Here is a 13,431-nt window from a genome sequence, read left to right on the forward strand (position 1 = left end):
GTCCCTGATCTGTCCCCCCCTGCAAGCACAGCACCTTCATGGTCTGCAGTGGAAAAACAATGGGGAACGGAGAGCTACCCATGAAGCAGCACCCACCTGATGGCCACGGGCTCCCGATAATCCAGATCATAGTTCTGGAGGGAGTCAGCACAGGAATCCCGCAAGACCCCCTGCTTCTGCAGGCGAGCGGGGCCCGTGAACTGGTGCACGGAGGCGTTGGGCTGCACAGTGGTGTGGTACGGAGGGGGGATGCTGTTGCTCGTCTCACTGCGGTAGTCGCTGTCCCGGTCATCCACGGCACTGTCAGCGTCTTCAAAGGCTAAGAGACAAAAGCAGTTTAAGGGCACAGCTCTCTCAAGTTGCCTTGCTGGGACAGTGGAGCCGTTTAGTTTTGGAAGAATGACAAAAAAGCCACTATTTCTGCTGTGGCTGTATCTCCATCTGGGAGCCGGATATAACCTCCAGTTCTCTCAAGTGTGCACCAAGGAACTGCAGTGATCGGATCCACACCCTCCTTTCCCCTCTTCCTATTACAGGAGTTTATTTCTCTTTAGTCATTACTAATAAGCAGATTAAGACATCTTTATTTAAAACAAAGAAAGAAACCCCACACAAAAAAAAAAAGGAAAAAAAAACAACCACAAAAATGCCCAGCACCCAAAATTTCAGGTACTTTGCTGCTCCCAAAATGAACCTTTAGATACTGGAAAAGAAAAAAAAAAAAAAAAAACACAAACCCAAAAGCACTTCTTTGCAGAAAGGAGCTCTTTCTGAAAACTCTTCAACCTTTAAGCTGTAATGCTGTCCTTTCTTCTCAGCATTCCTAACCCTAACTAATGGGGTTCTGGATATTTTTTTTAATTCAGTTTTTTTTCCTATTATTTTTTGTAAAGGTATTCGTTTAAGTTAAGAGAAATCAACGGAAGGTACTCAGTAGAAAAATCAGAAGAACATTTACACTACTTCTTATAGGAGAAAATGGCTACCTTTAACACACACAGGTAAATTAGCCTAAGTATAGTACTTAACACTAATAATAACCTTCACAAAGGAAAAAGCTCCTTTCCACTAAGTCCCTCTCCCTGCAGAAACACTTCTGCTTGTTAATTCTTCAGGAAAGGAGAATGCCAGGTTATAGTGAGGAAAGGTATCAAAAATATATGGCTGTGTATGGCTGTGCAGGATGCAAGGTTATCTTTGAAAGCTTAAAGTGAAATACACACACCATAAGGCAGTGGAGTGCACCATTAACATGCTTGAAACAAAAGAAAATAAGGATCAGCCATTATTCATTCTCTCTGCCACCAAGTCTACCTAAAAAGGACAATCAAATTAAAGCCCTCTCTGCTAAGTTATCCAGTGGGGTGTGTCCTACACAGTCATTCATTATGAGGCTCAAAAATAAAGTGAAAGTGCTCTTTACAGGCCAGATCCTTAAACCTGTATTTAAACTGCTGAAATTCCAAGCAGATGGAATGCAGCATCAGGGAACCCCTTTTCTTGCATGGGTGCTTCTCATACTTCTCATTCAATTTCCTTTTTTTTTAATCTGAGGTAAAATTTGTTCTTGGTGATCTTTTCAGTTCCTTCACAACATAGTAAGATTAATGCTCAAAAGTGGATGGCAGAGAAGAAAAGAACAGCAGCAGAAAACATCTGCAAAATACAGGCCACTCGAAAAAGCACTGCTCTACACTCTTAAGTGGAACCAATTCACTTTGATTGTCCACACTGAAAATGGAGTTAAGCCTCCTGCTTTTTAGTAATTTAAATGCTGCAGGGTTCTTGTCAGTCTCTAGTCAACTGAACAGAAATGAATAGTAATCATATGCTGCTGTATTCAGCTTTATTAAAAGCACAGTGTCCATCAATTTTATCACAGTTCAGTGCTTGGGAGAAATATTCAAAATTTACTGCACAAAAATGATTTCATATGCCAAGGTGCCAAACCCTACTGAGGAGCACCAAACTTCCAGCCTGTAGAGCAAGGGCTGATGTATTTGTCAATCACGAGGCTCACACTGTCCTCACAAGAATAACAAGCTATTACTCAGCTGAGCAATGTCATTGTGATTGCTCAACACTTGAGCCATTACTATCTAATGAACAGTAATTACTTCTATTGGGTCAGAAAACACACTGCTTCAAAGAGCACTGCTCACTTTGCTGCTCAACTAATTTCTTCGTCCCATCAGATGCAACTGTCATTTAAGGTAAAGCCTAAGTAGCTCTGGTACGATGGAAAGTTCTTCAGCTGTGGCTGCATAATTACCACAGCACTTGCAGAGGCTGAAGGCAGCCTAATTGAGATACAGCCTTGGGATCTGGTAAAAGTCACCAGGACCAACAGCTTTAGGGATAAACAATTTAGCTAACTTTGAACGTGTAACAAAAAATACAAATCACTAGTACAATTACCTGGATGAAAAATACGGAATCCAGTGACTCACTAATACTGGGAGTGCAAATACTTACACAGTTGTGGTTATTAGGAAGCAGGACACTGCTTCTATGAGTCAGCAACCCTGCAGGCTCAGAGAATTCCAAATGAACCAGACTGCTGCAGAAGCACTATCTGGATTTGCTAACCAGACATTTGCTAACAGACATGTCTCACCTCTGCACCATCAAAAGAAGATTTCCCACAAAAACTACAGTATCTCTAAGCAACATCCAAAACCACCTGATTAGCTTAAATGTCAATCAAACATATAGAGCATCTATGTTTATAAAAGCTGACACCAAAACTTCTCAGAGTTCTTACTGGTTTTTAGCATGAGGAAGTTTCTTTGAGGTCACGACACAAAATGCCTCCCTAAGGCATGTTTAAAGGATGCAAGGCTCCATGAGGCAGGAACATGTTTTTTCTCTGACATATGCTCCACAAACCTAACAGCATCCATAGACGTTAATACCAGACAGAAATCCTCAACTGACTCATAAGTAAGAGCCAACTCAAAAAATTCTTATTCAGGCTGAACTGCAACTACCCTATGAGCAATCTCACTTTATTTAACAGAAGTGTTCTCAAATGAAGACATTACTCAGCCTGATCAAAAGCATCAAAACCTGGCCCACATGTGGCATGTAGCACGCATTTCCTTTGCAAGAAAGTATTTTGTGACATGCCAACATATAGTGATGATCCCATTCATTAACATACTTGACACCTAAATTTTAATTAAGAGACTGACAAGAACTTGCAGAAGTGGCTTTGGAGATGCAGCGCCCCTTCAAATGGAGGCATTACGGCCCGTGTTTCAGCAAAATATCCCTCTCAACACACATGGTGTGATAAATTCAAGTACTGTTTTCCTCAAACAGGTGATACAACAAGTCTTCCATAAGCAAAGTTGGAGCTTAGCCTCAGTCTCTGAAGACCAGTTAAATCAATAACAAGACACATAACAACAAACATAAGAAAACAGAAATTTTTCACCCCAGTTTGAGAAATTTCACATATACCAAAGAGATCTCATGGGATCAACTGTTTCTTTGTCACTGGACCCACTGTGTGGAGAGCTGTGGGTAAGACTGAAGGGCAGGGTAGAAGCATGCTGTTCATGTTTCATTATTGAATATTCATGCATATAGGCAGCATAAGAAGAAAACCCACAGGGGCAGTCACATCACACAGTAGGATTTCACAAAGTGGGGAAAATCAAGGAAGGAGATACCTTCTCTGTTATTCCTCCCTCTAACTCCTGGCCCCAGAAGCTGTAACACAACTGCTGCAGGGTAGAACACATACAGTTTTTAGTATCTTGACCTCAAAACCACTTTGACAGTCCTGCTATGCCAGCCCAACTAGCCCCCTTTAGCCTCTGTCAGCTTTCTTTATATCAAACTTCAGGACAGGGAGGAAAGCTAGCAACAAAATTATTTCAGGTGGCTGGATGAATGCACTTGAAGAAGTCGTTTTGCTTGTTTAAGATGCCAAGGCACAGCAGGAGCTCCTTTCAAAACACTGTATTCAGTTGAAATTGCCTCTTGCTTTTCTAGCACAATGTGTCATCAGCCCCTGGGAGCTGAGGTCCAGTCCCCCAAGCTTAGTTATCCTCTACAAACTTGAGAAAAATCTTGGACAAAAGCAAAATCCTCATTAGTTCCCCAAACAAGCACTGAACTTTTCACAGCTTTTGTCTATTTTAATAATGGTAGAAGAAAATCAAGTGTACCAACTGAAGGAATAACTTCCAGGTCAGCAAAGGTCTCTGGAGCTCCACATCAAGGGCTGCGCAATTCACCTTTCCCACCCATCATCCATTTAAACTTCTTTTCATCATAGCTGCCAACAGCTTCTTTCCTTAAGTCTCAGACCCTACTGTGCCATCATCTACTGAACCACTGCTCACTTCTAACAATTAGATAGACTTCTTAAAATCTTATAATCAAAATGCATACTAGCTTAAAGAGGACCACTGAAGTAAGAAAGAAGGAAAAAAAATCTCCAAAGGGCACAGGGGTGTTTTTTGAGGCTCTTCCGTATCTTTTTATGCTAAAACCACCTAGGTTTTGAGAAATTACTTAAATGCAACTTTGCAGGTCATTAATTCATTGTATTGCCCTCATCACTTAAAAATACATTAAAAATGAGCGTATTTTTAAGACAGCATGTTTGCAATATTAAGTCTTCAGTTTAAGAGCTTTCAAAATCCTGTTCTTCTCACTTGAAAATACTCTTCTGCTGAAACACTCGACAGCCAAGAACAGAACTGACAGGCTGAAGTGCAAAGACTACTTTGAACATCTACCCTACTTCTTCAAGCCTTTCCCTTCCCTAAAATGAAACTAGGTCAGCGGTACAAGATGTCCCTTTCCTGAAGTGCAAGTGCTCTCTGCCTAGCTAACAAGGGTCTGGGCTACAACACTCCTCTTGCAAGAAACTCTCACCAGGAAAAAGTCTTCCAGCTACCAACATGCTGTTTCTGCTGCTTCCTTCTCAGCTGCTGTTTAAGAGTTGCAACTAGAAGTGTGTTTTTCATTATATTGTCAAGCTAATGGAGTTCACTTAGAAACACCATTGACACTGGCCCAAGCCTGACTGTAAGGATGCTAAAATGATTTCAAAGAGGACAGCACAGCAAGGATGAAGGAGAAGGAGGGAGCCTCATGAATACAAGTACCTTCTAAAGCAAAAACACCACACACTGACTCTCCAGATAAACAGGAAAAATACACGTGCACAGCTCTCCTAGACCTCTCACTAACTAAAGCTTAAACACCCCATTTCCCTGGAAGATGAAGCTATTTAGGACACTAGTCTTTCTTTTAGTAGTGTAAAAAAGTTAATTAGTTACCTCTCCGTTATCCTACCACACCTCTAAGAATAAACAATTGAGACATCCAGCACTGACAGCACAAGCAAGTTGATCAACACTGCCGATGCATAAAGAACTTATGTTTGATCAAAGACAGGAGAACAAGGAGGACAAAAAATGTTGTGGGAGAAGAAATGGGAAGTCAGTAGCGGAAGACTTCTAAAATGCAGAACAGGTCCACATAGGAAATGCACTGTAACATTAGCTGGACATTAGACTCAGAAGCAGTAAGAACGTCCTTTCCAAATTCCATTATGTCAAAAATGGAAAAACACGAGGCAGAATCTCCTCCCTGCTGGATGCAGTCACAGTGATCTCTCTCTGCATGCTTCCCTAAGCAACACTCTTGTTCTTGTCTTTTACACAGGGAACACCTTTAAGACTAATGGATCAACTGTCGTATGTTCTATAGACTGTAGAAGCCACACACTGTATCTTGAGCAGAAGCCATGCCTGTTGGCACCTGCAGCACTTTCAGAACGTGAAGACGTTTCATGCACATTTTCTGGAAAAAAGAACAGAAATTTTGCAGCCTAACCAGGAGTTGTTACACCAGTCTCCAGGTGTGCCATCAGCTCTACTGATCACAGACAGGTGCAGTATCTGAATTACACCTGTCCAAGGCTGGTCAGCACTAGTGAAAGCAAAGCCCTGCCACTTTTGCCATGATACTGTCTCACTGAGGTTGCACATAACACAACACTTACAACCCCACTGGGATGCAACAGTAATTTCTTCTTTCAGATTTACTCCTATTTGTAGTATTTGGAATATATTTCCACCATATCTTTGTATCTTAGTAAGACAATGACTACAGATTTCCTTGTGTTTTTCCATTACTGCAAACATTGATTTGGGCTTGCACAGGTATGAAGAGCAACACAAAAGGCATACACAAGCAAAAAACTAGAACCACCTTTACAGGAAAAGAATATAGTCCAATTCTGCCATCATGTCCTCAAATTCCAGTAGAAGACACAAGCAACTCATTTAAAACATGACCAAAACAAAGCTAAAAAGTGAAAAAATTAAAAGCCATCCATCTACACAAATACGAAGACTAAGTGAAAGTAAAAGAAAAAACAACAGAAGAGATTTTCTATATGCATGAATATTTCCACTTCTCCGTGTACTGGAGCATGCTGCATCATTATATGATCAGAAAGCTTGCAAGAAATCAAACTGTTACGTACTCAGCTGCTCTCCCCATCCGAAATAACTCCAGTTGCCTGCATGTAACACAAATGGCAGAGAAGAATAGGAATGGAAAAAGAAAGCTTAGAAAAAACAAACCACAAGCATACTTTTCATGTATTTACAATGCCTTACAGATTGTGAGCTTGAAAATGTAAGGGATTTTTCTTTATGAATATAACATTATGTTGGGGCTTATTCCTCATGTCCAGTTTGTTTATAAGACATTCAGAAGACTAAGATCATTATAAACTCTTGGAATTGACAGACAATCATGCATTTATTAACACAAGTAGATAAAATACTTATCAATCAACCTAGCAAGAGCAGTTAAACACCGTTATTTCCTAGTACACTCAAATGTCTCAGAAACCAGAGTCCAGTTTAGAGCAGTATCCTATTCCTACAGGCTAGACTCTGCAAATCAAGTGGCAGAAGTCACTTCACGTTTCCATTTCTGCCCCCTTTCCGGAACAAAGTTAACCCAGTGGTGAGAGCATCACTTCAGTAACAAGAGCATGAAAAACTGTGTCCATATAAACAATGTGAAGAGTACTTTGTTAGGCAAATATACACACTGGTAAAAAGCTTTGGAGCTCTCACAACATACTAAGGCAAACAACCACGAGTTAATTCTGCACAAGTAAGCGAACCTTTCCATGTTAAAATTGAAGGTGAAAACAAATTCATGCTAAAGCTGCACAGCAAATTGGTAAGATGTTAAAATTTTTACTTATCAATACCTATGCTGTCATCCCAAGGTCATACTCAGTACCATGGAGGCAACGAACCAGTACATACAGCCCTCAAAGCACTTCAGAACCATGCACACAACTTGCAACTCCAAGAAATGCTTCAGAACCAGCATTTCTGAAGACAGCATGTAAAAAATGCTTTGAAAAGTTACATTTGCAGGAGAGTTGATGCATCAAGTGCAGCAGACAATAAACAAATTCATCATATGTAGACAGAGAACAAGCAAGAGTTTTCTGTCCTGGCCACCATCTCTAGCTACCAGCCAGGCACACAGATGCATCAGAGCTACAACCAGGTTGCTCCTTTCTTTTTGGAAACAAAAGGTCTACAAAGCAACACAGTCCCTCAGACACACATCAGTACTTCAAGGTCCCTGGATAGGCTCTGACAAACACACGTGGCACTTTGCACAGGCACAGGCATTGCTCAGGTTCAAGTGGCACTTTTATGGCTGGTAGAGTTTCAAAGGTATGCCATTACCTTCTGGTTCCTATGATAGTAGTTAGAGAGGAAAAAAAGAAAAGTAACACACGTATGTTTGCTTTGGTCATTAAAGGAAGCAGCCCTGACTAAGTGGAACAAACTGAATGACAATTTTTATGGTGCTGATTTAGAAAGAACCACTGGTATAATGCTGAACACATGCAGTTACCATGAAGTATAAAAGGTTTATTCCCCTCTTGTGTACAGAAGTTCTTGTTTGCTGAATTTAACAACAGAAAAAACCTGAAGTCCATGGAGTCGAGCACCAGCAATTTACAGCCTGAGACAAGACAAATGCCACATCTCTGGCCCACAGCACGAGTGACAATGCTGGGGTGCTGGTAAGATGAAGATGTACCCAAATGCATCAGAAACCTGCCAGGATCCACCCAACAGTGTTGGCACGACCCTCACCACAAGGCTATCCTCTCAGGCTTGTTTTTCACAACAAAAAGCCTGAATACCAGCTTTGACAGACATGTGAGTGTTACTTCAGGGGGGAAGGAGAGGAAAAAGAGGAACTCAAAACCAAGCCGGCAAAGAAAACAAAAGTAAAGACATGGCAAAGAAATGAAAAGGGGAGACAACGAGGAGAAAGGGTAGGAAACCAGAAGCAGGAAGAGCAGAAACAGTGGAGAGAGACATAGGAAAAGGGACTGAGGAAAAAGATCAAGATGCTGACAGAATTCTGCACTGAACTTTAATTTCTTGTGACCAAGAGTTCCCATTAAAGACAATTTCCTATTAATGTAGCAGTTGAACAACAGCTTACATGTATCCCATTCCTGCAAATCTCAAGACACTAACACATGTAATAGCAACCCCAGCACATCCTTCCATCACAATGTCTGTATCTCAGGTGCACAGTAAGAGGCAAAGGAAGGAACATTCAAACATTTGCAGCTTGTATTACTATCAAAGATCCAGAAAAACTGTAGTGATACAGCATTATTGCAATCAGGCCACATGCTAGTGAAATGCATGCCATTATTAATAAATGAATGCACATATAAAACCCCAGAGCAACTGGGGAAGAAACACCAGAAGGTAACTATAAATTTCCAAAGCTGGTATGCAGATCAGAAAAACCACAGAGGAAATGGACCTTATGTCCTCCAGATTTCACAAAGATAAAAATCCCAGACCCAGCCTCTGCACAAACTACTGTATTCAGTCTGTATTGAGGGAATAAGTGACCTCTGAAACCAGCTGAGAATGTTCCTAACCATTACTGCTTTGACAGGAAAAGGCCTCATGGTTGGCACAACACTAGTCATCGTTTGAAACTGCAACAAGGAGAAAACCAAATGCTAAAACAACCCTCCTGGATTGTTTTGTTACAAGCTCTGTCCTTGGAGGAGAAGCTTTACCACCTCCCATAGATAAAAGAGTCCTCCAACTGACAATGCCAGCTACTTACCTGTCCACCTCACCACTACCAAGTTCCTTATGAACAGCATGAAAATCCCAGAGACTTTCCACACCCAAGGCAAATAGCAGTCAATGCCAAGCACGGCAGGGTGAGGAGAGGAGCAGCTGCCCTTAGACAGCAGCTCCTTACCCTACACATGTTCTCAAACTGAGAACCAGGATATGCTACAGCTATACACTGGGGAAGGTAACGCTGCAGGAGCAGAGAGAAAGAGATGCAGTAACAGAGAGTAAGGGATTTTCAGCCAGAAGCTCAAAACTCCGCTTTTGTTTGTTTTTACTAACACCCACTTCACTTTAGTGTCTAACATTTTGGAAAAAAAGATGACTTTATTAAAGACTCAACACATATGCTGCTTCATTTAAGATTCAGGAGCTAACAGTATATATCTCAGTCCTTCAGCATAATCGCAGAAGACCTGGGCTGACAGTCTTGATATTTTGAAGGTTCATGAAAACAGAATTTCTTTTTAGCCTTTTCAAGTTGTTTTTCTGCTCTATAAAAATAATACATATAACCACAATTTGTTAAGAAAAAATCCCTTCCAGATCACCTTTGGGAACAAATTTAACCTGTACAAACTCGAACTAGAAACACCAAGAGTCCAGACAGAAAACGGAAAGTTGTAATTCTAAAACCATACAACAACATACACCAATACATGATACAGACAAGTCAGACTAGTCACTCCATGTGCTCTTAAATACCAACTGTGTGTGTCTTGGTAATCACATTATTTTGTATTTGTAAGTTTCAGTACTCAAAAAATGAGGTTTCATATAAACCTCCAATTAAGGACTAAGCAATGCCAGCAGCCTGGTGTCTTGGAAGCTACAACGTTTTTGTCATTAACACATTTTGCAAAGCACATCTAAGTTCTCACTGTTAGCTGAATATAACATATGCTTGTTCTGTGCCTCAGTTATGCAACTATTCAGGGAGGAACTCCTCCTCCCCACTTCACACTGTCAAGCCTGGATCAGCAGGGACACTGTAAAAAAGCAGAATATTCCAAGTCTTTAATGCAGTCTAATTTTACTGCCCGTGTGCCATTTTGTTTCATTTCTGTTTACAAGCCTCTGAGATTGGCTGAGACCGACTATCCCTGTCAGAACGTTATCATTTGCTGCTGTCCATTGCTTATAGTCATGCTTGTGAACTATTTAATCCTCCTGTTATGAGCTTAGCACAAATGGAAATAATCTAAATAAGTTTATAAAAACAAACTAAACTCCAGGTAGTATATTTGATTCTGATGAAGTACCATTTGAAAAATGTTCTGGTCAGCTCTTTTTTCCTAGGTTTAATAAACCTCCTTTCCCCCTGGCTAATACCCTCAATATAGTGTGAATAGATCTTAGATTCCATAAAAATCTACATTCTTCCACTGTTCAGTGTACTTTCCAAAACTAAAAAGGTGATATTTTAGTGGAATAACCTTCTAAAATACAAAACATACATTGAATAGCTTTTTAGAAGGAAGTCAAGTTTCCAGTAAGCACGATGCCAAAGAAGGTTTCGTAACAAGTACCACCATTTCCAGTTCAGTTTTGGAACACTCCAGATGAGGGCCAAGGCCTCCGAACAAAAGGAGATGAGAAAGCACAGGAGGCAAATGAGCTAAAAGGATCTGACAGAGACAAGGACAGGCACTGGAGAGTGACACTGAAGTGCTCTCCTTGCTCCTCAATTCACCACCTTCAGCTTATGCTGAAATTTTTGAGTATTTTATTTCACTAAATGAAATGGCCCTTCTGGCGACCTTTACTTTGGCTAAACAAAATCAGACTGAGATCTGAGAATTTAAGCAGGGCTTGGATCACCATCAAATCATCGAGAGTACCCATTAAGTTATTACAAGCTTGTGCAACTCCTTAGTAACCATAGTAAAAATGATCAGGCAGAGTGCCACCTAATTTTATCTTCAATGGAAAAACCGTAACATTTCTATCCTTGCACTGATACCTAACATGGCCATCTTTGTCTTCCAAATTACCAGGCTACCAAATCACACAGACCATGTAAACACAGCTACAGACAAAAGATTTATATACCCTTTCCTGAGATACAATTCTGGACTACAGGTGATAACTTAACATTACATATATGCATAATAGCAAAGAGCAATATAATGTTCTACAGCAGCTGAGATAAAAGATTTGGTGTCTTTTTTTCTTCTGATTTTTAATCTTGGACTTTCAGTACAAACCTCACTGTTCAAGGACACATATTTATGGCTTTTGCATGAAGTTGGGCAATCATTTTTCTATCAGTTTAAAATTTAAAATTTTTTAAAAAGTTTATATTTCACTGTTGTAACAAAATTCAAAATATTTTGCTCCTATTGCTATGATATTAAATGATGACTAATAAAGTCCTTAAAAAACTGAAATAGAAAAAAAGAGAAGCTTTCATGAAGTGCACTAGACAAATTATGAAAGCTAGAGTGTTTAAATGAGCATTTGCTTTGTTTGATCACCTTTTATAGAGACACTTGTCAGTACTGGCATTTAATATTGTCAGTGTTCAGCATTTCAGTAAGAATTTTACATTAGGAGGGGTTTATTTAAAAGTAAAAGCTTTATTTCCTTGTGACCACCTTTCAGAATGCAGCCCATACTCTACAAAAACAACAACAAAAAAACTATATTTAGACGATCATCAGCAAATTCAAAGCCCTAGAATTCTCTAGAGTTCAGCAGTACATCAAACTTTGTTACTGTATAATCTCCTAATATAGCCAGTATTTTTATTTTTAAATTCCATATGCCGAGTACTTTTCCTTAGACATATCCAGTCCTGAAGTAGCAGCTTTATCCTAAAATTTTAGCGCAAACCCTTGAATCTGTGTTCCTTTTAGCAGATCTAACATGCCTTCAGCCAGCCCAGACAGTGAGTGCCACAAAGCCACTAGAAAACAAATATCCCAGAGGGCATTTATCCTAAACAAAGAGAAACAGGAGCTGCCAGTCACCCAGAAGCAGAGAGGCCAAGGATCTAGCTTTCCCAGCCCATCAATAAACTACCACAAAAAAAGCTCATACAATGGTTCCCCTTGCATGGACTAAGGCAGTTTTCCTTGGCCCAGCCTAAATAAATAAAGTCATTCATATGTGCTGTTTTGAATTACACTTCCACAGAACAGTCTTTCGAGTTGTAACTGCACTGTGGCCAGAAGTTCTACTCTTACTAGAGCACAGCTATTTAATGAGTGCAGCACGATCTTCAGCGTCACCTACCCTTGAAAAGGGTAAAATAATCATTGACTTCTTTCTCACCCTTCCCAAACTGGTGTGGACTAGAAATGCTGTAGGTGGCTGCTGACCTCTGTTGTCTAAGTGCAGAATCAGGCTGGTAACCAGAAAAAACCAGCAACAATCCTGATGTATAGCACACACCTCTACAACAAGGAGGGTAGTGTCACCTACCAGTATTCTCAAGACAACTATGCTGCCTGACCCTCCACTATCACAGATCATACAGCTCTATGAACAATTAGGAGGGTCATGTTCTGGTCTTCCTGATGTACCAGTGGAATTTGAGCTCCCCCAAAAAAAACCAAAAACAGTGAACATCAGAAATGAAACCTCTCAGAGTCAGCCTCTGTGGTACCTTTGAAATAGTAGTGCATGCGAAGGTATTAGAAGAATTTTGCAGAAACAGATTTCTTCAAATATCAGCGGCAAAGAAGGGTCACCACGACAAATTGATCTGGCACCAAATAACAAACAATCCTATAATGTGTATAAAACATTTTGCCAGATTTAAAGTAGATAAAAAGCTGCTTATGTACCTCAAACAAAACTAGCATTTTTTCCTGCATGCATGTGCACACACATGCTCCAGAGAGCATTAAGAGATGTAATCTTGTTCCTTACTCTTTCCCCTTATGGCAGGCCAAGCACACGCTGGCTTTGGTTCTTTCTGCTGGTAAAACAGTATATCAGAAGCTATTGCTTCTTTTGTTGCTCTTACCAACCTACAATCCAGAGCCAAGTAAAAAATTTACCTTCTTCTGGTACAAAAGAAGCACACCAAAACCTACAATAAAATACATACACATGCACAAAAAGAAAAAACAAACAAACAAACAAAAAAACCCCACAACAAAATGTTACCACCCACCACAGCCCTGGTAACTGGGGATTTTACAGAGCAAAGGATTCAAGGAAATAGAACAAAAACATTGAAACAGAAAAAGGACAATAAAGCACTCTCAGAAAAATTATTAGTCAATGATAAGAG

At 40.1% G+C, this 13,431-nt stretch overlaps 1 protein-coding gene across 4 annotated transcripts in view; it reads right to left on the reverse strand.

Moving 5' to 3' along the window:
- Positions 1 to 13,431, reverse strand: part of UNC13B (unc-13 homolog B) — a 206,048-nt gene that overhangs the window by 143,657 nt on the left and 48,960 nt on the right. For 2 of the 4 annotated variants that reach the window (XM_042028644.1, XM_042028643.1), the window contains exons 8-9: positions 6,515 to 6,550; positions 97 to 319 (exon numbers count right to left, since the gene is read on the reverse strand). In XM_042028644.1, coding sequence (XP_041884578.1) covers positions 97 to 319; positions 6,515 to 6,550 — 259 coding nt within the window. The remainder of the gene's footprint in view (positions 1 to 96; positions 320 to 6,514; positions 6,551 to 13,431) is intronic. The other 2 variants (XM_042028646.1, XM_042028645.1) reach the window with 1 other exon arrangement.

The sequence above is a fragment of the Corvus kubaryi genome, unplaced genomic scaffold (assembly GCF_017639235.1).
Source record: "Corvus kubaryi isolate FWS band 111438036 unplaced genomic scaffold, C.kubaryi_AGA036_p1.0 37308, whole genome shotgun sequence".
Classification (NCBI taxonomy): Eukaryota; Metazoa; Chordata; class Aves; order Passeriformes; family Corvidae; genus Corvus; species Corvus kubaryi.